The 25,730-nt window shown below is 43.9% G+C and overlaps 1 protein-coding gene across 1 annotated transcript in view; it reads right to left on the bottom strand.

Annotated features, from left to right (window-relative positions):
- Positions 1–25,730, bottom strand: part of MBOAT2 (membrane bound glycerophospholipid O-acyltransferase 2) — a 243,077-nt gene that overhangs the window by 141,162 nt on the left and 76,185 nt on the right. The window contains exon 3 of the mRNA XM_075861127.1: positions 17,773–17,850. Coding sequence (XP_075717242.1) covers positions 17,773–17,850 — 78 coding nt within the window. The remainder of the gene's footprint in view (positions 1–17,772; positions 17,851–25,730) is intronic.

The following is a 25,730-nucleotide window of genomic DNA, read 5'->3' as shown; positions in this document are numbered from 1 at the left end:
AATAGCAGACACAGTACAGGGTCCAAGCAGTCACACATTGATGGCATATCTTAGCTATATACTATCCATTTCTTGTATAAGCTATTGGCATTATGAGCGATTCCCTAATATACAGTATTGTAGCACAACAGGATCAATCTGAATCCAAACAAGAAGAGCCACAAGGAAATCTACCGTGTATGGTTGACGTTAGATCCAGTCAGCTAACTTTAGATTGGTGTAATCCATATTCTGCCTATGGGAAGCAAGCTATAGAGGAGACTGTTGTAAACCTATATAGCTGGTGGATAGAACGCTGGAACCATTCACTCTAAGGGTATGATCACACGCAAACGTAAAATACGTCTGAAATTACGGAGCTGTTTTCAGGCGAAAACAGCACCTGAATTTGAGACGTTTCTGCAAGTGCAGGTGTTTTTTGTGGATTCCATTACGGACGTAATTGGAGCTGTTTTTCAATGGAGTCAATGAAAAACGGCTCCAATTACGTCCCAAGAAGTGACATGCACTTCTTTGAGGCGGCCGTCTTTTTACGCGCCGTCTTTTGACAGCGGCGCGTAAAAAAAAGCCAGTCTGCACAGAACACCGTAAGACCCATTGAATTCAATGGGCAGATGTTTGCCGACGGTTTAGAACCGTTTTTTCGGCTGTAATTCCAGGCGAAAAATGCCTGAATTACGTCCGTAAATAGGGCGTGTGAACATACCCTAAGGCTGGATTCACACGAGAATGTTACGTCCGTAAAGGACGGATCGTATTTCGGCCGCAAGTCCCGGAATGAACACAGTGCAGGGAGCCGGGCTCCTAGCATCATAGTTATGTACGACGCTAGGAGTCCCTGCCTCGCTGCCGGACAACTGTCCTGTACTGTAATCATGTTTTCAGTACGGGACAGTAGTTCCATGGAGAGGCAGGGACTCCTAGCGTCGTACATAACTATGATGCTAGGAGCCCGGCTCCCTGCACTGTGTTCGGTCCGGGACTTGCGGCCGAAATACGTTTCGTCCTTTACGGACGTAACATGCTCGTGTGAACCCAGCCGAAGTTATTAACAATACATTAGGTAAGTGCTCATCGTGCAATAACATTTAACCTAAATCCTCAGAACCATAGAAGTATTGAGATAACGTTGCCAATTGGCTGAGTATGAGATAGATAGTGACATCACTGACATAATGATATCACTGTGGCAGCACGCGATTGGATGTCTAACTGTACATGGGATTAAGTCGCCCAGTAAACGGAAATTAAGATAGGTGAATTGTTAGAGGGTATTTGCATATTTAGCTATTTTTAATAAAGTGATTCAGAAGTTCCTCTTTAGCTTAAGTTTTCAATTATATAAAAGTAGCAGAGTTGGATTTGTCATTCAACTATTTAAAGTTGCCAAATTTGAGTATAATCTGTAAGATTAACAGGATAAGATTACACATGAAGCTTACCCTATATAATATATAACGATATCGCCATGCACTGTGCCAAATTAATTTTATCCTTGCTCTATCTGACAACCTCAGCTCTGCTGCACCTGCATACAAAAATCACTACTCTACTCTAGATACATTTATTTCTGCTAGTCCTGTCAACTGTTTAATAGAAGCATATGATCTGCAGACATAACATCTCTACTGTACAAATCAGAGTATTCGGAGCAGCTCTCTTACTGATTTGTTTTAGGTTTATCTTCACAGTCAGAAAACAGCACTTAAATAAAATCCTGCTGTAACCAACTCCCTGGTGGCGTCTGAAGCATCAGAAATGTGGATTTAATTCTATTTCCATTGAAGATAGCTTTGTTAAACGCGTAATTCACCAAAAACAACAGTTTCGTTTATTTTTGATAGAGGAGTATACTGAGCCCCCGGGGATTTTATCATTTAGATTGTGTCCCATAAACCTCTAAGCTCACCAGTAGTCTATCACAGCATGGCCAGAAGTAACCTTCTCTAAATACATGGCTGACTGTAGGCGTACATCTACACGTTCCTGAGATAGTGACGCTTCTATCACCCACTACTTTTATAGCACTGGCACATTCACAGCATTGTGCAGAGAATACGCTCACTATCTAACTAACTAGTTTCCCCATCTTAAAGGGGTTGTCTGGTTTGGACAACCCCTGTGCAATTGAAAGGGTCTCCCAATAGTAAACCAGTCAGAGGTGGTCGCGAGCAACTGGCTAGTGTTCAATTATGGCATCGATGATACGGGAGAAATAAAGTATACAGAACTCAATGAAGTTAATGAGTTGTCCATGCATTGTATGTATGAGCTATGTTCTCCCAAGGGATAGCTACTTTTTGTAGGACTCTCCGCAGATAGAAGAAGACCCCCTCTATTATATACATATGTCCTAATAAGGCATATGGAAAGGGGGTGTCTAAATCAGACAACCGCTTTAAACAAGTTCACACACTCATTGGAAACCAACTAACCCATCCAAATGTTTTTGGAGAGTAGGAGAAAATCAAAGTACCAAGAGGAAATATACACAAACACAAGGACAACATTGGCTCCATGCAGCTATTATGCTGGTTTTATATGAAATTCACGACTAGAGATGAGCGAACTGATTCGGCACAAATCAAATTTGGTCAGATTTTCCAAAAGTTTTGGATTCGCCAAATTCCAAAACTTTTTAAGTTCGTGGCGAAAGAAGAGGTGATTAAAACAAACATTACCATACTCACCACCTCCTCTGGTCTTCAGTAGCCACACGCCCCTGCCGGATTCCCAAAATGACGTTGTTTTGTCACACGGGAAAAAACGACGTAATCTCAGAAGGTAGGCAGGTGAGATGATGTTGTTTGGTACCATGTGACTGCTGCATCCAATCACAGGCTGCAGGGATAACATGGAAAAAAACAACATCACTCCTATATATCACCTAAATACTACTATTATATCCCAACATGCTTGGGGATAGGAAAGTGGTGCCGCCCCTAAAACAAATAGAAGTGCTATCTGCATTGGGAATTGAGATGTACTATGGATTCTTGATATCGGTATGACTTTTAGTGGATGATGTGGTATCCTGTAATTATGATTAAACGGCCGGTGAATTTAATTGATTTTTCTCTCTGCAAGACTTTATTTTATTCTTATTTCATTTTAAAGAATAGTACAAAGTACATAACTGCCTACAAATGTGTTAGATTATACTTTTTGGTCACACATTCTAATCTTGTTGTAGCTTCTATTCAGGCCAAGAGCTGTATACAGCTTTATATAAATAGGCCCCCTAGTGGTGGCAACAGGCAGCCAAAATTTTTACAAATATGTATATGGAGAAACAGAGGATTGGTACTCTGTACTAAAGAAACAAAGCAACGCCTTAGCAGGTACTGTGGGAAAGCATTACATTTAGGGCATGGCCAGACGTGGCGTATTTCTGCAGACACTGTCCGCATCAATGCCGCACATAATCTGCGTTGCAGATTCTGTTGCTGCACTGCCTAAAATGTGCAGTAAATTTATGCGGATTAGTCCTTGCGGATTCAGGTGAAGAGTACTTCCTGCTGTCTTTTAAAACATTTCATCTCACTCTGGCTATAGACCTGGAAACACATAGGTCCAGTCAGAATGAAGAAATATCCTGTTTGTAAAACCAATACGCAACGCAACACACATAACATCTGCGGATTTCATTGCGGAATTTTGAAACTCCATTGACGTCAATTGAGAAATTCCGCAATAAGTCAGCAACAAGTCCGCTACACGTCCCCAACAGCCAGTGTATGCTGCGGAAACCAAATTCCGCACTGCAACCTATGGTCCGCAGCTGAGTTTTTCGCCATGTGTGCACGAACCTAACTAAAAAGTTGTGGAAACCAATGGAGAAAATGTCCGCAGCGAAATTCCAGAGCAATTGTGCCACGTCTGGCCATGCCCTTAGGCCTCCTGCACATGGCAGAGTGGTATGCAGGAGGCTGTAAGGTAGCGCACCGTACTCCAGAGCTGTAGACACTCAGCATGCTGCTCTATGGTGCTTTGTACAACATCATGTATTAGCGGTTTATTCTCCTGCTACTATGGGAGGATATCCAAATTTATATAGAATCCAAAAGAAAAAAACGAAGCAAGCATGCCTCTAATTGAAATCGGACGTGTGAAACACAGAGGTTGTAAAGAATCCTCATAAGGCAATGTGAAATTTCTTATGATGCTGGTTTCTTGAAAAACAAAAAATGGAAAGTGGAATAGACAAGGTCTGAAATCCTGTCTACATGATTTCTTTAAATACGGTTTATGACTTGCAAAATAATAAGTTACATTTTAAGGCAGAATTTTTTTTCGGATGCTCTTTGAAGCTTGACGAATAGAAGAGAACATGCTCCGGATGCCAGTTGGGTTCAATGCACTTGATGATTTCCTGGTTTCCATAAAACACTGAACATGTAGATCATTTGTAAACTGTTTTTAAAAATATGTCTTCTATCTAGGCCTAAGCAAATCTAATGGTAAAAGCTCATTTCTACTTTATTTAACATTGATGGGGTAAGACAACCAGAAGTAAGGGATGTCAAAGCAATTAAAGAGTTGGGGAATGTATAAATATGGCAGACAAAGAGCAACAGACATGTTCCAACTTTTTGAAATACATGAAGACAACCCCTTTTTGAATGGAAGCCGCATCAATCTTAACCCCCAGCGATCAGTGGTTATTGACAGCCACTTCTGGCCAGACCGTTCCCCTGTAGCGACCACTACAGGGGAGCTGTTGCATTACATGTGGTTATTCAAGTGAATTGTTTATCTCTCCTCAGTCTTCTTGCCTTACGACATTGCACTTTATATTGCAGTCATGTGCTGGAAACAAGTAACGGATTATCAAAATGTCGGATTAAAGGAGTTTCACCGTACAAGTGATTTTTTTTTTATTTCACCGAGTAAACCAAAATTAAACCACCCTTCCTTATAATGTAAATCAATGAATTTCAGTACAATTATGATGGTAAAAATAACATATTGTTAACTTTAGATATCATAATGTTACCTGGGTGACTGCTACTCAGTGTCTGCAATTGTGTCTTTGAAACTAATTGTGAGTAGAAGCTATAATTCAATACCATTGTATAAGAGATGTCCCCTTCCCGTACAGCAGTCTCATTACACCCCCCTCCTCACTGACTCTGTCACACTACTTCCCTACACGGCAATTCATCTTTTACGTAATGATAATCATCATGCAATAAAATACAGAAGAATTGCAGCAATTGCCAATTTAAATTTTCATGGCACAGTTAACTGAAAATAATACCATCTACACATGAACCAAGAAGAAAATCAATTGTAACAGAATTACATTATCAGAAGAGGAAAATAAACTACAAAATGTTGCGTATATCAGAAAAAAAATAGCTATTTGCACACACACACACACACACACACACACACACACACGCATTAAAAGGTTTATGTGCTTGTAAACATTTGTTATTCACTGTATACACATTTGACACGTGAACAAAGTATGTCAACCCACCCCCTTCTAATTAATGGGTTTGGCAGTTCCAGTCATACCCGTTGCTAATGGGTGCATAAAATCAAGCATAGTCACGCAATCTTCATAGACAAATATGACTACAATTGGTCACATTGAAGACCTTAGTGACTTTCATAAGGTCGAGGGCGTATGTACCGTAGAAACAGACCATGTGGCTGCTATAGGGTCCTGGAGAGTGAGGCCTAGTCCTAGTTAGTCCATTTCCTTTAACTACTGGGTGTTGAGAACCTATGTAAGACTCCGCTCGGGGGCCTCCAAGAGTTCACAAATAATTGAGTGGAGGTATTAATATAAACATAGGGGGAATTAAATTAATAGTTATTAATACCCATGACTTGGAAAAGAGATGTTCCACAAGGGAATACGTCCACATATTTTTGGCCATGTGTACATTTTGATAATTTCTAGATAGATGGTGCAGTGTATGTGTGTGATACAGACTTGAATCTGCCCAAAAAACAGCATTAAAATAATCTGTGATAAACAACTTTCTTGGTACTTCTGTAATATTTTGGAAGTTGCCCCCTTTGCCCGCCGATCAGCTGTTTGAAGGGACCGCGGCGCTCGTAAGCCTCTTCATTGTTGACATGGTTCTCCTCTCCGTTCATACTTGCATGCGCTGTTACATTTGTAGCAGTCATGCAAAGTATTGAAGCATTGTCCCATTCACTTGTGTGGGACAGTGGTGCAATACCTTGCACAGCCGCTACAAATGTAACGGCGCTTACATACGAACCAGGAGAAGAACCATGTAAACAATGAAGAGGCGGAAGCGCCCTTATGAGTACCGCGGCCCCTTCAAACAGTTGATCGGCCGAGTTGCTAAAAGTCGGACCTCTAACGATCTTATATTACATTTTAATAACCCGGTGTAATGGCAGGGGAGTAGGGAAACAGACAGTGAGCCCTAATCTACCCACCACTCAGTCCCTGCCTACTTGCAACGACCCGCCCTAGGCGACGGGGTACAACTGGGCGACGGTCCCTACGCTCAGTAGGTGCACGACAGACAAACAGACAAGGGGACACAAGCGAAGGGAAATGGGGCAGTTGCCCACGGCAACACCGTGAGCAACAAGAGTGGTGAACGAGCCGAGTCAAACCAGGAATGTACGAGGTACCAAACTCAGAGCAGGAGAGTAGTCAGTAAGCCGGGGTCAGTATGAAACAAGGTCAAATAGCTAGGAGCTGCAGCAAGGCCAGGAAACCACACGAGAAGAATCACAAGCAAAGGAGGAACAGGAAAGGCAGGTATAAATAGACAGAGGGCGGGAGCTAGCGCTGGCTGGCCAGGCTGCGATAGGCTCTCCCACTCCTAAGCCTGCCATCCTGAGTGGTGGAAGATGGAGTCAGTCTCAGAGACATAGAACCAGGTGCAGACTGATTACCCATGGGCGTATACACAGAAGTTGTGCCTGGCAGATCCTTTACAGTACCCCCCCCCACCTTTTATGAGGGGCCACCGGACCCTTTCTAAGTGGACCTGGTTTATTGGGGAAACGAAGGTGGAACTTGCTGACCAATACCCCAGCGTGAACATCCCGGGCGGGTACCCAAGTCTTCACCTCAAGCCCGTATCCTCTCCAATGGACCAGGTACTGGAGGGAGCCTTGGACCATCTTGCTGTCCACAATCTTGGCCACCTCGAATTCCACCCCCTCAGGGGTGAGAACGGGAACAGGAGGTTTCCTCGAGGGAGCCCAGGACGGGGAGCAGCGTTTGAGGAGGGAGGCATGAAACACGTCGTGTATACGAAAAGATGGGGGCAACTCCAGTCGGAAGGAGACAGGATTGAGGACTTCAATGACCTTATACGGCCCTATAAACCGGGGAGCAAACTTCTTGGACGGGACCTTAAGGCGCAAGTTCTTAGACGATAACCACACCAGATCTCCGACCATAAACAAGGGGTTAGCAGAACGTCTTCTATCAGCCTGAGTTTTTTGTATACTCTGGGACGCCTCTAGGTTCTTCTGAATCTGGGCCCAGACTGTGCACAGTTCCCGATGAACGACCTCTACCTCGGGATTGTTGGAACTACCAGGTGAAACGGAGGAGAACCGTGGATTAAACCCAAAATTACAGAAAAAGGGGGAGACCCCTGACGTGTTACGGACCCGGTTATTAAGGGAAAATTCGGCGAGGGGAATGAATGAGACCCAACAGTCAGAGATAAAACACCTTAAATATTGTTCCAGAGACTGATTAGTCCTCTCAGTTTGGCCATTAGTTTCAGGATGGAAGGCAGAGGAGGACAGATCAATCTCCAACTTTTTACAGAAGGCTCTCCAAAACAATGAAACAAATTGTACCCCTCTGTCCAAAACAATATTGACAGGGACCCCATGGAGACGCAGGATGTGTTTGACAAACAAGGTAGCTAACGTCTTAGCATTGGGTAGTTTTTTGAGGGGCACAAAGTGGCACATCTTACTGAAGCGGTCTACTACCACCCACACCACCGACTTGCCTTGAGATGGAGGCAAATCGGTGATAAAATCCATGGAGATATGGGTCCAAGTTCACTGGGGAATGGGCAAAGAACGTAGTAAGCCCGCTGGTCGGGACCTGGGAGTCTTGGACCTAGCACAAACTTCACAAGCGGCGACGTAGGCCTTAACGTCTTTAGGCAACCCAGGCCACCAATAGTTTCTGGCAATGAGGTGTTTGGTACCTAGGATGCCTGGATGACCAGATAGTGCGGAGTCATGATTTTCCCTAAGTACCCTTAGTCGGAGTTGCAGGTGAACAAACAGCTTGTTCTCAGGAAGGTTCCCGGGAGCTGAACCTTGATCAGCCGCAATAACAGAGAATAAATCAGAATCAATAGAAGAAACGACTATACCAGGAGGCAAAATACAAGCAGGATCTTCCTCCGAAGGAGGGCAGGCCATGAAGCTACGCGACAGCGCATCGGCCTTAATATTTTTAGACCCAGCCCTATAGGTAACCAAAAAGTTGAATCTGGTAAAAAATAGCGCCCATCGAGCTTGTCTCGGGTTTAACCTCCGGGCAGATTCTAGGAAAACCAGATTTTTGTGGTCGGTAAGGACCGTTACCTGGTGCCTAGGCCCCTCCAGGAAGTGACGCCACTCTTCAAATGCCCATTTAATGGCTAAGAGTTTGCGGTTGCCAATATCATAGTTACTCTCAGTGGGTGAGAACTTCCTGGAGAAGTAGGCACAGGGACGGAGATGGGTGAGGGACCTGGTACCCTGGGACAAGACAGCCCCCACTCCCACCTCGGATGCGTCAACCTCCACGATAAATGGCTCCATTTGGTTGGGCTGGACCAGCACCGGAGCCGAGATAAAGCACTTCTTAAGGACCTCAAAAGCCTGGACAGCCTCAGGAGGCCAGTGGAGGAGATCAGCACCTTTGCGAGTGAGGTCCGTAAGAGGCTTAGCGATGACCGAGAAGTTAGCAATAAATCTCCTGTAATAATTAGCGAACCCCAAGAAACACTGTAACGCCTTCAGGGAGGCAGGTTTGACCCATTCCGCCACAGCCTGGACCTTGGCGGGGTCCATGCGGAATTCATGAGGAGTGAGGATTTGACCCAAAAATGGTATCTCTTGCACCCCAAACACACATTTTTCGGTCTTAGCAAACAGTTTGTTTTCCCGAAGGACCTGGAGCACTTTCCTGACATGCTCAATGTGGGAGGACAAGTCCTTGGAAAACACGAGTATGTCATCAAGGTACACTACAAGAAATACCCCCAGGTAATCCCTTAAAATCTCATTTATGAAATTCTGGAAGACCGCGGGGGCATTACACAACCCAAAGGGCATGACGAGGTATTCGAAATCACCTTCGGGCGTGTTAAACGCAGTCTTCCACTCATCCCCCTCTTTGATGCGGATAAGGTTATACGCCCCCCGTAGATCAAACTTAGAGAACCATTGGGCCCCCTGGACTTGATTAAAGAGATCAGGAATCAAAGGGATGGGATACTGGTTCCTTACAGTGACCTTATTCAAGTTACGGTAGTCAATGCATGGCCTAAGACCACCATCCTTCTTCCCTAGGAAGAAGAAGCCAGCACCTACCGGAGAAGTAGAGGGGCGAATGTAACCCTTGGCCAGGCATTCCTGGATATACTCTCTCATGGCTTCACGTTCAGGACAAGAAAGGTTAAATATCCTACCCTTAGGGAGCTTAGCTCCTGGTACCAAATCGATAGCGCAATCGTATTCTCTATGAGGAGGTAACACTTCGGAGGCCTCCTTAGAGAAAACATCGGCGAAGTCCTGAACAAACTCAGGTAGCGTGTTCACCTCCTCAGGGGGAGAAATAGAATTAACAGAAAAACATGACGTCAAGCATTCATTACCCCATTTGGTAAGCTCCCAAGTATTCCAGTCAAACGTGGGATTATGCAACTGCAACCAGGGAAGGCCTAAAACCAAATCGGACGATAATCCCTGCATCAACAGTACAGAACACTGCTCCAAATGCATGGAGCCAACAAGGAGTTCAAAAACAGGGGTATGCTGAGTAAAATAACCATTAGCAAGAGGAGTGGAGTCGATTCCCACTACCGGGACAGGTTTAAGCAAATCAATCAAAGGCATAGCTAGAGACATAGCAAATTCCACAGACATGATATTAGCAGAAGACCCTGAATCCACGAAGGCACTGCCGGTAGCAGACCTACCACTAAAAGAGACCTGAAAGGGAAGCAAGATCTTATTAAGTTTCATATTTACGGGAAATACCTGTGCGCCCAAGTGACCTCCCCGATGACAGGTGTTCACTTGATGTTTGTCATCCCCACAATAGAAGCAGAGACCATTCTTCCTGCGGAACTCTCTACGTTGTCGGGGGGACACGGAGGCCCCGAGTTGCATAGGTACCTCCGAGTCTTCCGTGGAATAGCGAAGCAACGGGACCTCGGGAGGCATCATGGGGGAGTCAGAGGGGAAAACACAAAACCGTTCAAGTTGTCGTTCCCTGAGACGTCGGTCAAGTCGTACCGCTAAAACCATAACCTGGTCTAAGGAGTCAGAACAGGGATAGCTAACTAGCAGGTCTTTCAGGGCGTTTGACAGACCCAACCTAAACTGGCACCTTAAGGCAGGGTCATTCCACCGAGAAGCTACGCACCACTTCCTAAAGTCAGAGCAATACTCCTCCACAGGTCTCTTACCCTGACGTAAGGTCACCAGCTGACTCTCGGCAAAGGCAGTCCTGTCAGTCTCGTCATAAATGAGTCCGAGAGCAGAAAAGAAACGGTCAACGGAGGAAAGTTCAGGGGCGTCAGGAGCCAGGGAGAAGGCCCATTCTTGGGGCCCTTCCTGGAGCCGGGACATAATTATACCCACCCGCTGGCTCTCAGAACCTGAGGAGTGGGGCTTTAAGCCAAAGTAGAGCTTACAACTCTCCAGGAAGGAGAGAAAAGTCCTCCGGTCCCCTGAGAACCGGTCAGGCAACTTGAGGTGGGGCTCAAGAGGTGAGGTGAGGGGTACTACCATGGCAGCGTCAGGCTGGTTGACCCTCTGAGCCAGGGCCTGGACCTGTAGGGAGAGACCCTGCATTTGCTGAGCCAGGGTCTCAAGGGGGTCCATAATAGAGTGAGGGACCAGGGTAGCCTAGGTATAGGGCTTGTGATTATGTAATGGCAGGGGAGTAGGGAAACAGACAGTGAGCCCTAATCTACCCACCACTCAGTCCCTAATAGACAGAGAGCGGGAGCTAGCTCCGTCTGGCCAGGCTGCGATAGGCTCTCCCACTCCTAAGCCTGCCATCCTGAGTGGTGGAAGATGGAGTCAGTCTAAGAGACATAGAACCAGGTGCAGACTGATTACCCATGGGCGTATACACAGAAGTTGTGCCTGGCAGATCCTTTACACCCGGATAAACCCCTTAAGAAATTCTGAAATAACAGAAAGGGGTCCCATTTCGGGAAAATCATCTATAAGGCCCCATGCACACGACCGTAAAAAATCTCTGTAATTGTGGACCGTAATTATGGACCCGCCTCGTCCTATTGGCGGCAGACACCTTTCCGTATCGCTACGGGTAGGTGTCCGTGCCGGGAATTATGGAGCATGTCCTACTTTATTTTGTATGGGAGACCGGTCCGAAAATGCGGACCGAGGCTGTCGGCGGCAGGCCGTGCCTACAATCATGCCGTGTGCATGAGGCCTTAGAAAGAGCGTAGAGCGGCTACAAAGAATGTATTTTGCTCTAAAGGACTCGGTTAGCCTATTAATTTCAATGTGGGCTGTGTAATGCCTAATTTCCCCTAAAGTGGCGCTGCAAAGAAATGAAACACTTGATGCCGGGTTAAACCATCGATCATAGGGGTTCCCAGCAACAGGCTACTCGGTGCCTAGCTTATTTTCAGGGTACTCTTGTAACAAAAGCGGACAACTCCTTTAAGTCTTGAAAATTTACCATCCATTTAAATTTCTTTATGAACAAAAATGACGAAACAATAATTTTTTATATTTGAATCAAATTATAGATGTTTTATAATAATTTAAAACAGGAAAAAAAAAAAAAGAAAGTCCACGAATGGTTGGCAAACGATATATTTGGCAGCGATATTATCGTACATTGAAGTGGAATAATGACTTTTTTCTTCTGTAACGTCCGTAACAAACAGGTTAAAAGTTCACTGGGCTGCAGGTAATGAGGTGAAATAAAGAACCGTACAGATCTTTAATGGCCTTGTCATACTGTTTAATGAAGTGTAGGAATAGGGGCATACAAGTTGGCAGAATTGCCAGTCATGGGTAGTTGCAGCTGACAGCGAGCAGTGAATAATCCTTAGCGCTGGACCTGTTGACAATGCGCACAGTGTTATATGCAGATCACATTACTACGAGGATATCTATCTTATGTATAAATCAGTTTATCATGTTTATTTTACTTATGACAATGAGTCTATGTTCTCACGGCTTATTTTCAGCTGTGTTTTGGGCCATAAACGCCCAAAAACAGCTGAAAAAACAGAAGCTGAACGACTCCAAAAATCTGCCAATTGATTTCATTCCGATGGGTTTGAAAAAACGGCGCGTAAAAAACGCCCCGTAAAAAGAAGTGCATGCTTCTTGAGACGTTTGTGGAGCCGTTTTTCATTGTGTCAATAGAAAAACAGCTTAACAAACGGCCACAAAAAAACGCAGCAAAAAAAAAGTTTGATGTTTAACCCCTTAATGACCAGCCTATTTTAGACCTTAATGACCAAGCAATTTTTTACGTTTCTCCATCGTCTCATTCAAAGAGCTATAACTTTTTTATTTTTGCGTTGACATAGCTGTATACGGTCTCGTTTTTTGCGGGACAAGTTGTAATTTTTAATAGCACCATTTTGGGGTGCGTAGAATTTATTGATTAACTTTTTTTTAAATTTTTTTGGGGGGGAATAGAAAAAAACTGCAATTTTGACACACTTTTACGTCCTAAATTTACGCTGTTTACCGTGTGGCATAAATAATACAATAACTTTATTCAGCGGGTTGTTGCGATTGCAACGATACCAAATTGATATAGATTTTGTATGTTTTACTACTTTTACACAGTAAAAACGCTTTTTTTTTCAAAACTATTTGTTTTTGTGTCTTCAAATTTGAAGAGCCATAACTTTTTTATTTTTTCGCTGATGCAGCTGTTTGAGGGCTTTTTTTTGCAGGACGACTTGTAGTTTTTATTGGTACCATTTTGGAGTAAGGCCTCGTTTAGACGAGCGTGATATACGTGCGTGCGACGTGCATGCTTTTCACGCGTGTCGTACGCACCTATATTAGGCTATGGGGCAGTGCAGACAGTCCGTGAGTTTTGCTCAGCGTGAGTGCGCTGAAAAAAACTCACGACGTGTCCTATCTTTGTGCACTGTTCGCGCATCACGCACCCATTGAAGTCAATGGGTGCGTGAAAACCACGCATGCCGCACGGAAGCACTTCCGAGCGAACTGCGTGATTCGCGCAACAGCTGTCAAACTCTGAATGTAAACAGAAAAGTACCATGTGCTTTTCTGTTTACAAACATCCAAACGGAGTGTCATAATGATGGCGGCTGCGCGAAAATCACGCAGCCGGGCATCATACAGGGCTGACACACGGAGCTGGTAAGTGCCTTTTGCGCACGCAAAACGCCGCGTTTTTTGCGTGCGCAAAACGCACACGCTCGTGTAAATGAGGCCTAATTGCGACTTTTTTATCACTTTTTATCAAAAAATTTTTAAGGCTGGATTCAAAGAAAACAGCAATTTTTGCATTGTTTTTTATTAAAATTTTTTACAACATTCACCGTGTGGGTTAAATGATATAATAACTTTTTTTTCCACTTTTAATTAAACTTTTTTTAAACTTTTTTACTAGTCCCACTAAGAGACTTCACTATGCGATCCTCCGTTCGCATTTATAATACACTGCAATACTTTTGTATTGCAGTGTATTACTGCCTGTCGGTGTAAAACGGACAGGCATCTGCTAGGCCATGCCTCTGGCATGGCCTAGCAGGCATATGCTACAGGCAGACCTGGGGGCCTTTATTAGGCCCCCCCCGGCTGCCATAGAAGACATCGGCACTCTGCGATCTTATTGCCGGGTGCCGGTGCGAGAGAAAGGGAGCTCCCTCCCTCTCTCCAAAACCACTCAGATGCGGCGCTCGCTATTAAGCGCCGCATCTGAAGGGTTAAATGGGTGAGATCGATACTGCTATCGATCTCACCCGTTAGAGCAGCGATGCCCCCAGCCCTCAGCTACCTCTGGTATCTGAGAGAAGGGAGATTTAACGGCTCCCTGCTCTGTTTATTTATTCTGATGAAGCGCCGTAAAAAGGCCATTGCATCGGAATAAAGTCCGTTAGTGGCCGTTGTAAAAACACCATGGGGCGGTCACTAACGGGTTAAAGAACAGCTAAAAACAGAGGCTGTTTTCCCTTGAAAACAGCTCTGCATTTTCCAGCTGTTTTTACTTTAGCGTGTGAACATAGCCTTACTGGTTTGTTCAGATGAGCATGTAGAGACAACCAGCAGGCGCCATCCTGCAAGAGCCAACTCACCTGTGTAACTTCCTCCATATAATGTGCTTGAATCTGATCATTGGTCCCAAATATAAAACCACAGTGCAAATGAAAGCAATGGTGTACTGTTGACATGATTGTTTTTTGTCGCCAACACGTTCCCTGTGCAATAAATCTTACCGCTAAATTACCTTGAAATATGCACCATCTCCATTTTTTTCCTCAACCTATGTTCCCACAGGGCGGATACGCTGCGTAAAAGTACACAGCGTATCTGCCCTGATCGCCGCAGGAAATTCCAACCGAAAAACTGCACCAAATTGTGGTTCAGTTTTTTGGGCCAAATCTCAGCTGCGGAAATCAGCAGATAACATAAAAGCCTTTACTGACCCGCAGTCATGGCGAACCATCCATCTGACAGCCCGTCCTCCTGGGATGACGTTTCATCCCACTTGACCACTGCAGCCTGTAATTGGCTGCAGCAATCACAAGGGATGAAATGTCATCCTGGAGGCCGGGCTGGATGCAGAAGCATGGGTAAGTATAATCTTTTTTATTTTTCTGAGTTGCGATTTTTGCGGCGGAATCACCGCTTTTCCACCGCAAAAATCACAAAATCTGCTATTTGTTGCGGGTTTTACCTTCCCAATGAATTTAATGGGGAAAAACTGCAACAAAAAAGCAGCGATTCTGCAGTGTAAATTTACATGCTGCGGATTAAAAAAAAACGCAATGCAGATCAATTTATGAACGTTTTTTTCGGTGTAGTTGATACGCAGCGTGTGGATGAGATTTGTTCAAATCTCATCCATTCTGCTGCTACTGTGCTACTCTGCAGATTTTCTGCAATTAAATACGTTGCGGAAAATATTTACGCTACGTTCGGACATACCCTAATTTTTTCTATAGAAAAACCAAGGAATTACACAATTTCAATGTTCCTCTATGAGGGGAAAAAGTTGCAGGTGACCTGCAATGAGTTAAAAAATTCCGACCATGTAGGAGTTTTTGCAATTGTCACATTCAGGTCAAGAGCGAGTTGTGATAATGCCGCGATTTTACTGCAATACGAAACCTTCCCTGCTGTAAAATGTACAAGTTATAACTTACACGTCCTGGTGGGGAACACGTCTGGTCATTTTAAGGGTATGTTCACACGATAGCAGGCATTTACGGCTGAAATGACAGACTGTTTTCAGAAGAAAACAGCTGCGTCGTTTCAGCCGTAAATGCTCCTCCTCGTAATATACGAGGCGTCTGTGACGCTCGTATATCTTGAGCTGCTCTTCATTGAGTTCAATGAAAAACGGCTCAAATTACGTTGCAAAGAAGTGCCCTGACCTTCTTTTGACGAGGCAGTCAATTTACGCGTCGTCGTTTGACAGCATAATACGCCTCGTTTATGTCTGAAAATAGGTCGTGTGAACCCAGCCTAACACTCACAGTCATATTTTAGTACAACTCTGCGAAAAGTATTATCACTGGCTGCCGATGGATTTTGAGTCTACTATATATTTGCTGCAGTATAAAAGCAACTGTCTGTTAATATCAACTGAATTATTTCTACCAGATTTGACCCTTTAGTTGGTAATGAAAAAGATGATGGGAGTTGCTTGAAATAAAACAAGGCCCAATGGTGGGGTCCATGGAAACTGTCATTTTAAGATTGGTAAATGCGACCATGCTTTATATTCGTTGCCATAGGCAGCATTACTGTTTGTTTGCTTTTTATACATAATCAACCAAAAAAGTCTAAAGTCTACTTTCCGGGTCTACTGATAATAATAGGAAGGTAGCAATAGATTAGCGTTGTCTGGGGAGGGAGGAAAAGATAATTGCTGGAAATCAGAAGTATAATCTAAAAGCTATATGTCTGGTACAGAATGTTTCTTTGCAAAGCAGCAAGCAAGCTAATGCCAGTACATGGGCTGTTCATGCTATTGATAATATATAAGGGGACCTGTAAGGAGATCCCCTATGCTGTTTTCTCTATTTTCGTAGAATATATGCCTAAAGGGGTTATGTGGGGACCAAAAATTATTAGCAGTGTAGTCCCTGCAGTATGTGAGATCACTCGCTAATATACATTCCAGTCCCCGTCGCGCTGATTCTGAGACTCTCATAGATTTTTATAGCGCTGCCGGGGGACCGGAAGTCCAGTTGCACAGCCTTCATTGATGGCGATACGACTCTTCGTCACATGACCAACCCTGCTGTACTCCATGTACCCGATGTACTACTGCTGCTACAGCGTGGCCGGTCACATGATGAAGTGTCGTATCATCGTCAAAGGATGTGCAACTAGACTTCCGGTCCCCCGGCAGCGCTATAAAAATCTATGAAAATCTAAAAATCATCGCGACGGGGGACCGAAATGTATATTAGCGGGTGTAGTCACATACTGCAGAGAGTACACAGATAATATTTTTTGGTCCCTACATAACCCCTTTAATATTGGGCAGCCCAGCACAAAACAAATAGCTTCATGCCATTTTCGGCAGCCCACAGGGACCCTACAGTTTATATTACAGACCTATAGGTACTACATGTCATGCCATATTTTGTGATGCACTGCAGAAGAACTGCTATTATGGATCCAAACGATACAAATCCATAATATACCAGTTTGCATGAGTCCTTAATGCCCTTTATACAAAGCAAATCAAACTGGGTAGGGTCTATTCACACTGCATTCGCAGTGTACGTCGGAACTATTCCACGGGAGGATCTCCCGACATAGACCTCTGACGTGAGCCACCGATGTATGCTATGATATAGGCATACAATAGCATAAGTCGCCCATAGGCTTCCATTGCGAAGAAAAATTGTATATAGTGCAGTATGCATTTTTCATACGGGATGAGTCTGTATGGAATAGCGCTGTTCACTACGTTATTCCATAGAGTTGAAAAAAAAGGTATACCGACATATAACTCGCCACGCATACCGAAAGGAGACTCTTTTAACATCCGTCAGGTGAATGGGGACCTATGGATACATTTGACTTATGCGGAACGGTTTGACATAAACCGAACGGACACTACAAAGGCAGTTTGAATAGATCCTTAGAGAACCTGCTGACAGATCCCTTTGATAGTTTACTATAACACATGTGTACTTGTAAGGGGGGGGGGGGGAGTGTGCAGATCTAAATTAAAAATTGTACAATATGAAGTGAACAGCCTATGTACTGGCAGCAGCAAGTTCTCTTTGTTCCTGACAACCATCACATGCCATAGATGATCCAGAACTTAAATGTAAATAGTAAGTAAACATGTAAATATCTTACTTGTGCATATGTTCCACGCCTACCACGATCATGATGAAATAGGAGATACCGCTTTGCACAATAAAATGTAAGGCATACCTAAAAAGATGAAAGACATTAGGTTATTATCAATGAACAGCCCATTTGTATTATATAAACAGGTTTCCTTATATAATATATTTTCAAACTAAATATGGCCATACACTTCAGATAGCGGTCGATTGAATGATCGTTCGTCTGACAGCTATTCCTAGCGACTCCCCGGCATGGCCGAGCTTGCATGTGTTTTTAATAGGGAGAACAGAAAAAGCTGCTGAAAGACCCCCTTTGGCAGCGGCTTATCTACCAACAAACAAAAAGTGAACTTTAACAGCCCGATCCTTATCTCCCCCAACATCTGCCGTCGGGAGAAAAACGGGATGCTGACATACACATTAGATGGTTGGCTGGTCCCGCTAAATACGGCCAATTCGAGGCGTGGCTTGCTGAGCATGTAGAGAGTCGCACGTTCGTGAGCTCCTGCAAGAACTCCTTAAACTTATCCGATTACTCTGTCTGAGGTGATCTATATTCATTGGCAGTTACCTGAATCCCTGTACTAACGTGGATCCTTACCTGCTGCGGTGATTACGAATCGATGAGCCAAAATATGACCAGAAGCAAGGCGCGATTCTCTCAGAGACCCGCGGACCGGGACTCACAAGATAGCGATGGGGAGGAGAGGCAGGCTGAACAGCATGTGGAGCCGGTGGTCACAATTGCAGGCAGGCTGGAGCGATTTGCCCGTACTGCCGACGAGCCCAGGGAAAGGAGCAACGGGGAACGGTATACTCCCGATCCTGCTACGGTCGATGAGACAACAGTGAGTACTATGTGCTCCTGGCTATTAACTACTGCAAGTCCTCACTGTCTACCTTGAATATGAAGGTGGGTGCCATGAAGGAAGATATTGCTATTATTAGGCACGATATGCAAAAAGTTAATGAGCGCCTAGGTGTAGTGGAGGGACGGGTCACTGACCTGGAAGATAATATGTTTAACACCATGAAAGATTCCAAGAAGTCGACACAAGATATTGTGGCCTTATTTAACAAAACCACCGACCTAGAAAACAGGTTACGTCGTAATAATGTCAGGCTGATTGGCATACCGGAAAAATCTGAAGGTTTGAATTGCACGGAATATATGGAAAAATGGCTGCGCACTTCTTTTGGGGAAAACGCCTTCACACCACTATTTGCTATTGAGCGGGCTCATCGTGTACCGACGCGTCCATTACCACCTGGGCACACACCGAGGCCTATACTGGCTAAGTTATTACACTACAAAGATCGGGATATTATTCTACGAAAAGCGAGGGAATGTCCGGATTTGGCTGTGAATGGCGGGAAAGTCTCCATATTCCCGGATTACTCAGCGGAAGTACAGCGTAAACGAGCAAGATTCCAAGATGTCAAGAAGAGGCTGAGAAGTTTGCAGGTGGCGTATTCTATGCTATACCCAGCGAAGTTACGTGTCGCAGCTTTGGGAGGAACTCATTTCTTTGAAAATCCACATGTGGCCATGCAATGGCTGGATGGACACGAGAGGCAACTACGTGTCAAGACGCCCTGAAATAGGACTCATATATGTTATCTCGCAGGTCATGTATCTTGATTAATGTTATGTAAAATAATGAATATGTGATCGGATTTGCTGCTAATTGTTGGTACCTCAGGCAGAACTGATGGGCTTTATGCCTATCAGGTTTGTTATGTTGAAATGCAGGATAAGTGCTTAGATAGAATGGTCGTACGGTTTACTCCATTTTATTGCGGTCTTTTACATTGCACTAGTAGGAATTTTAACGCCCACTCTCTGGGAGAGAGAGGATTTCTATGTTTATATGTGGGGTCTGTTGGGGGGGGTTCTAGGGATAAAGTTGGCACTTAATTGGAGTGTATATGAGTGTAAAATCGAAATACACCCTTGTTCACAGATGAGACATGTATGGTTAAACATTGAGCTACACTTTGACTATGGCTAACTCTGTCAGATTTATTGGTTGGAACATCAGGGCAGGGTATGGCGGATGCTACAAAGCGCCAGGCCATTTTTTAATTTATCGGTGAGCAACAGCCGTCGATTGTATGTCTGCAGCAAGAGACACATATGATAACTGATAGATTACAGCGGTTACAGAGGAGGTGGGTGGGATTCAGTGGTCACTCCACGTACTCAGTATACTCTAGGGGAGTTAGTCTCTTAGTGCACAAACAGATTCCATTTAATTGTCTGGATATGGAGGTGGACGCAGAAGGGCGATATATCTGTATGCTTTGCACCATTTACTCAATGATGTTTATAATAATATCTATATATATACCTCCGCCCTTTTCTAATAAAGTATTATTGAAGGCCATGACCTACGTGGCGGATAAACCAGGGATCCCGCTGCTCCTACTTGGGGATTTTAATAATATTATTGATTCCAACTGGGATAAATGTAGAGAGGGGGACAGGAGGGAAGGAGAGGCCCGGACTCCGTTCGGTACACTGGTGCAAGAAATGGGATTGTTGGATATATGGAGACTACAACATCCTGGTGAAAGGAATTTCTCCTGCTGTTCATCTACTTATTCTTCTCTATCCCGTATAGATATAGCCTTGGGGAACGAGAGTATGCTACCCTTAGTTAGCCAGGTGGAGTATCTACCTAGAACATTATCAGATCATTCTCCCCTCAGGGTCACGGTGGATATTAATAATCAGGGTCCCCATTGCCCGAGAATTTGGAAACTGAATCCTTTTTGGCTGACTCTGGTGGATGGGCAAGGTTACATTGCCCAAAAACTGGAGGATTATTTTCAGATTAACTGTGGCTCTGCTTCCATTCCTTATGTATGGGATGCAATGAAGACATATTTGAGAGGCATACTTATGCAGGCTATTAGTAGGCACAAAACCGCTTCTAGGAAAGAGGATGCGAGATTGCATGAAGAAATGAGTAAGGCAGAGACGGCATTCATTTTAACTCCAACCGCGGTACAACAGACATTTGCGTAGAGCACAAGAGGCATTAAATTTACATTTATTAGCAATGGCGAATAGAAAACGGCAGTTTTATGCGCAAAATGCTTTTGAAGAAGGAGAAAAGGTTGGTCATATGCTGGCAGTGGTAGCAAAAGCACAACAGGGGGTAGCGCATGTCACAGCTCTGAGAACGGCGGAGGAGCGTTTGGTTACTGAGAACTTCGAAGTTTTAGAGGTCTTGAGAGACTTTTATTCCGATCTCTATACCTCCAAGGTGCACCCATCCACAACTGATATATGCACATTCCTAGCTAAAGACAGCTACCTAAATTGTCAAGAGAGGACAAAGCACTTTTGGACTCTCCACTCACGTTGGAGGAATTGGAGGAAGCGGTCAAACAGATGGCTAATGATAAGGCACCGGGGTCAGATGGGCTGCCAGTTGAAATTTATAAAAAATACTCTGCGGTGCTGCTACCAAAATTATTAGAGGTGTTTAATTATTCACTAGAACGTGGCTCTTTGCCGGCGTCCATGCAAGAAGCCATTATTGTGGTCTTGCCGAAACCCGGGAAAGATCCTCAATTAGCTGATTCTTACCGACCGATTTCACTATTAACATCGGATGTTGAGATTCTGGCAAAAGCCTTAGCACTGCGATTGAATGGTGTTATCTCTACCATTATACATCCGGATCAAACCGGTTTTATGCCTGCGAGGTCGACAGCCATGAATTTGAGACGTTTATTTTTGAATCTTCAGCTCAAGGCAGACAACGAAGGTGAAAGAGCCATTCTCTCACTGGACGCTGCTAAAGCGTTTGACAGTGTGGAATGGCAATATCTCTGGTGCACCTTGGAGACTATGGGTTTTGGTCAGTCTTTTATAGCATGGATTAAGGTCTTGTATTCTTGTCCTTCGGCCCGAATACGGGCAAACGGGGGATTATCTCCACGATTTGCTTTGGAAAGAGGGACCAGACAGGGATGCCCGTTATCGCCCCTCCTGTTTGCGGTGGCAGTAGAGCCCTTGGCAGCGCGCATACATCTGTCTGATGATATCAAAGGATTCTTCTATGGATCTGTGCAGGAAAAAGTAGCTCTTTACGCAGACGATATGCTTTTATATTTGGGAGACGCGGGTGATTCCCTGGCAGAAACAATATCCCTAATCGAGAACTTTGGGGCACTATCTGGGTTTAAAATAAACTGGGATAAATCCCCAAGCAGCCCATGAAGCCGAGGTTACTGTGATCTGCTACAGGGGACCCCATTTCTTAAAGTGCATTACACACTGAGGATATAGACCGCTGAGCTTTACTTATATAAGAAAATACAGAGCTCAGATTCCTTATCTAACACTCTGCAATTCAAGGTTATAAAAATGATTGCAAGAGAAACGGAATAATAATTGTAAAAAGATGTCAGACTGAGAGTCATGACTTTCAATATATTACACCTTCAAAATGAGACAAGTAACAGATTCCACAGATTTGCATTCTGGAATTGTAATTTTAACACCAGGCGCGAAACAGAAATCTGGTTTAGGAGAAACTGACCCCCTTTATTATGTGACATATGTGCCAACCCTCCTAGATTGTCCGTAAGCCCCAGTTCACATTTCGTTTTTAAATGTATGTCTCACATGAATGTTTTGGCATGAGAAAAAAACATGAAAACGCCTGTCAAAAAAATCGACATTGTTTGCTATGGAAACAGATGCTCCGGTCACGGAATAGCGGCCGAGTTGCAGTACGGCGGCTCTGCTCGTATTCAAATGAATAGGAGCAGAGTTGCTGTTCTGCAGCATGGCCGCTATGCAGTAGTCGGTGTCATCTGCTTCCGCCTCCGAATGATACATACCCTGCATAACATCCGGCGCCCGGAGCATCTGATCGGTGCAGGGTCTGGGTTCCGGACCCCCACCGATTATATATTGATGACCTATCCTGTGGATAGGTTATCAGTTGTCCGTGTTTGGACCATTTCTTTAACTCTGGCAAATTGATTTCAGCCTGCTTATAGAGATCGGCATGAGGGCAAGTAATAGAATCATCGAGCCTATTCCAGAACAAAGTGGCAGAGTCTTCTGTATTCTAAAATGATCAATTGTCTGCTTACAACCTCTTTGTAGTGGATCTGTCACAGGAAAACATGAAGACAGAACAATAGCGGCTTCATTGCTTTATAATGCCGATCCAGTGATATGAAGTCTAGTATATGAGGCGCCTGCAATTTAAATAAATTAACTACATAAACACATAACGCTGACATACGGACACAGTTCAATTACATAGAAGGCACCAATTGTTCCAGCTCCATCTATTGTTATGGCTGGCCAGGCTTTCATTATAACACGATCCACTTCTCTCTAACAGAATTGCTAGAAGCAATTTCCTCTATGCTGGCGTTACATTCTTGTGATAGATGGTGGGAAGAAGAACAAAAGACCCACCAGGTGAATCACCACAGTTATGATCAGGCTATATATATGATATTCTAACTTTCCGTATGCGAGTTACAGTGTAGGCTATATCAATATGCTCCTTATATCATGGAAAGGTCTACAAAATGGCTAATAAACTTTATGAACGTACCATTGATAAAAGTGAGGTTATAGATCTGAAGTTCACCTATGTAAATACATAGCTTTACTCTACTGATGCTGAGTTGCAACCTGAGTAGTCCAGAGCTGTATTCACAATTCTGCTGATTCTTGCTTTATATGGGCAGATTTTCACCCGGTAAAAGAGTGCCAATCAAAAATACAGCATGCTGATTGCCACTCATTTGTCCCAATTAAATGGAGCAATAATCAGAATGTATGGGGACGAACGATCGGTAATATGATTGTTCATCCGCATACATTTTGTATCTTTTTGGCAGCACACACCGTGTTTACATGGAAGGATGTGCTGCCAAAAAGCGATCATTCTTTTCTCCGCATAGGTGATCTGCAAACAGTCGTTTGTCGGCTGATTGATGCCCTGTTTGCATCGTGAAATGATCAGAAACATGCGGTCGCCTGATCACTGGCCCGTGTTTAAGGGTCTTTATAAGGCATTCTGGGAGTTTTCTTATTTTTAACAAATTGTATCCAGTGTGAAAAATACAACAAAAACTCCATGTGTGAACTGGGTTTAGAATGCACGCCTGCTGTTGGGATAAAAAAAAAGGTATTCAGGAACTGCGCCAAAACGGCAAAATGAGTCTAATACATACTCAAAAGCCCAGAGTACACACAGAACAATAGGTGCAATATTGATGTGGTTGAGAACCATATCACCACTACACAAAAAAATATTTACAAAAATGGCCTGTGCACTGCAGTTGCAGGGGTGTTTTGTTTTAGTATTGTACAAAAATCTGTGGTACCACATGTAAAAATGTAATTACATGCTGTTTATATTGTGGTCAAAGTAAAAAAATATATCAAAAAATATATAAATTCTTCCATGGGAAAGAACAGCAGCAGTAAAAATTTGTGAGTATGGCCTAAGACCTAATGCACAGGACCGTGGTTTTTTTCCTGTGTACTAGCCGCAATTTAGGGGATAGTACACGGACCCATTCATTTATATGCCCTCATGCACACGACCGTGATGTTTATGAATCCATGTGGGGCATGTCATTTTACTGTCCGTATTTGCCGAACAATCTGGTGACATTAAAGAGGCTCTGTCAACACATTATAAGTGCCCTGTCTCCTACATAAGGAGATGGGCGCTGTAATGTAGGTGACAGTAATGCTTTTTATTTAAAAAAACGATCTTTTTTCACAAAGTTAGGAGCGATTTAAGTTTATGCTAATGAGCTTTCTTAATGCCCAAGTGGGCGTACTTTTACTTTCGACCAAGTGGGCGTTGTACAGAGGAGTGTATGACGCTGACCAATCAGCATCATGCACTCCTCTCCATTCATTTACACTGCACTAGCGATATAGTTATATCACTATGTGCAGCTACATACACAAGCCCTAACATTACTAGTGTCCTGATAATGAATACACATGACCATCCAGCCTGGACGTCATGTGTACTCAGAATCCTGACACTTCTGACTCTTTTTTTGTGAGATTCCGGCAAGTGAAACCAAATCTCGTTTAGCTCAGTGATCTCGCGAGATTTCGTATCCGTTGCTGTAAATCTCACAGAAAAGAGTCAGAAGTGTCAGGATTCTGAGTACACATGACGTCCAGGCTGGATGGTCATGTGTATTCATTATCAGGACACTGTAGTAATGTTAGGGCTTGTGTATGAGGCTGCACATAGCGATATATCTATATCGCTAGTGCAGTGTAAATGAATGGAGAGGAGTGCATGATGCCGATTGGTCAGCGTCATGCACTCCTCTGTACAACACCCACTTGGTCGAAAGTAAAAGTACGCCCACTTGGGCATTAAGAAAGCTCATTAGCATAAACCAAAATCGCTCCTAACGTTGTGAAAAAAGATCGTTTTTTTAAATAAAAAGCATTACTGTCACCTACATTACAGCGCCGATATCCTTATATAGGAGACAGGGCACTTATAATGTGGTGACAGAGCCTCTTTAATTCCAAATTCCAATTAATTCCTAATTATAATTTTTTTTTTGCGGATCCGTGAATACTGATGACATATGGATCCCACTATGGAAGGTTTTTTGTGGCAAATAGACCGCAAATACAGACAACAGATCCATGATTTTGTGGACCGCAAAATCACCACGGTCGTGTGCATTAGGTCTAAGAAAACTAAAGTTTTTGTAGAGTTGCTCAACAGACCGACTGTAGGTAAATAAAAATAACGCATGGCTCATTGATTTCAATAAACACTTGCCATCCACTTCCCCCGGCAATTACAGCTGCTGGCAGGGGGTCCTAGTTGCCTGGCATCACTGTGTCGATGGAAAACTCATATGAACAGGCAACACCTTTAAAGGGGCACCCCCCCCCCCACAATAAGTAATGGCATATGACTAGGCGTG

The sequence above is a fragment of the Rhinoderma darwinii genome, chromosome 4, assembly GCF_050947455.1.
Source record: "Rhinoderma darwinii isolate aRhiDar2 chromosome 4, aRhiDar2.hap1, whole genome shotgun sequence".
Lineage (NCBI taxonomy): Eukaryota > Metazoa > Chordata > Amphibia > Anura > Rhinodermatidae > Rhinoderma > Rhinoderma darwinii.
The sequence above is the reverse complement of the archived record's forward strand: the minus strand, read 5'-3'. Positions and strand labels throughout refer to the sequence as shown.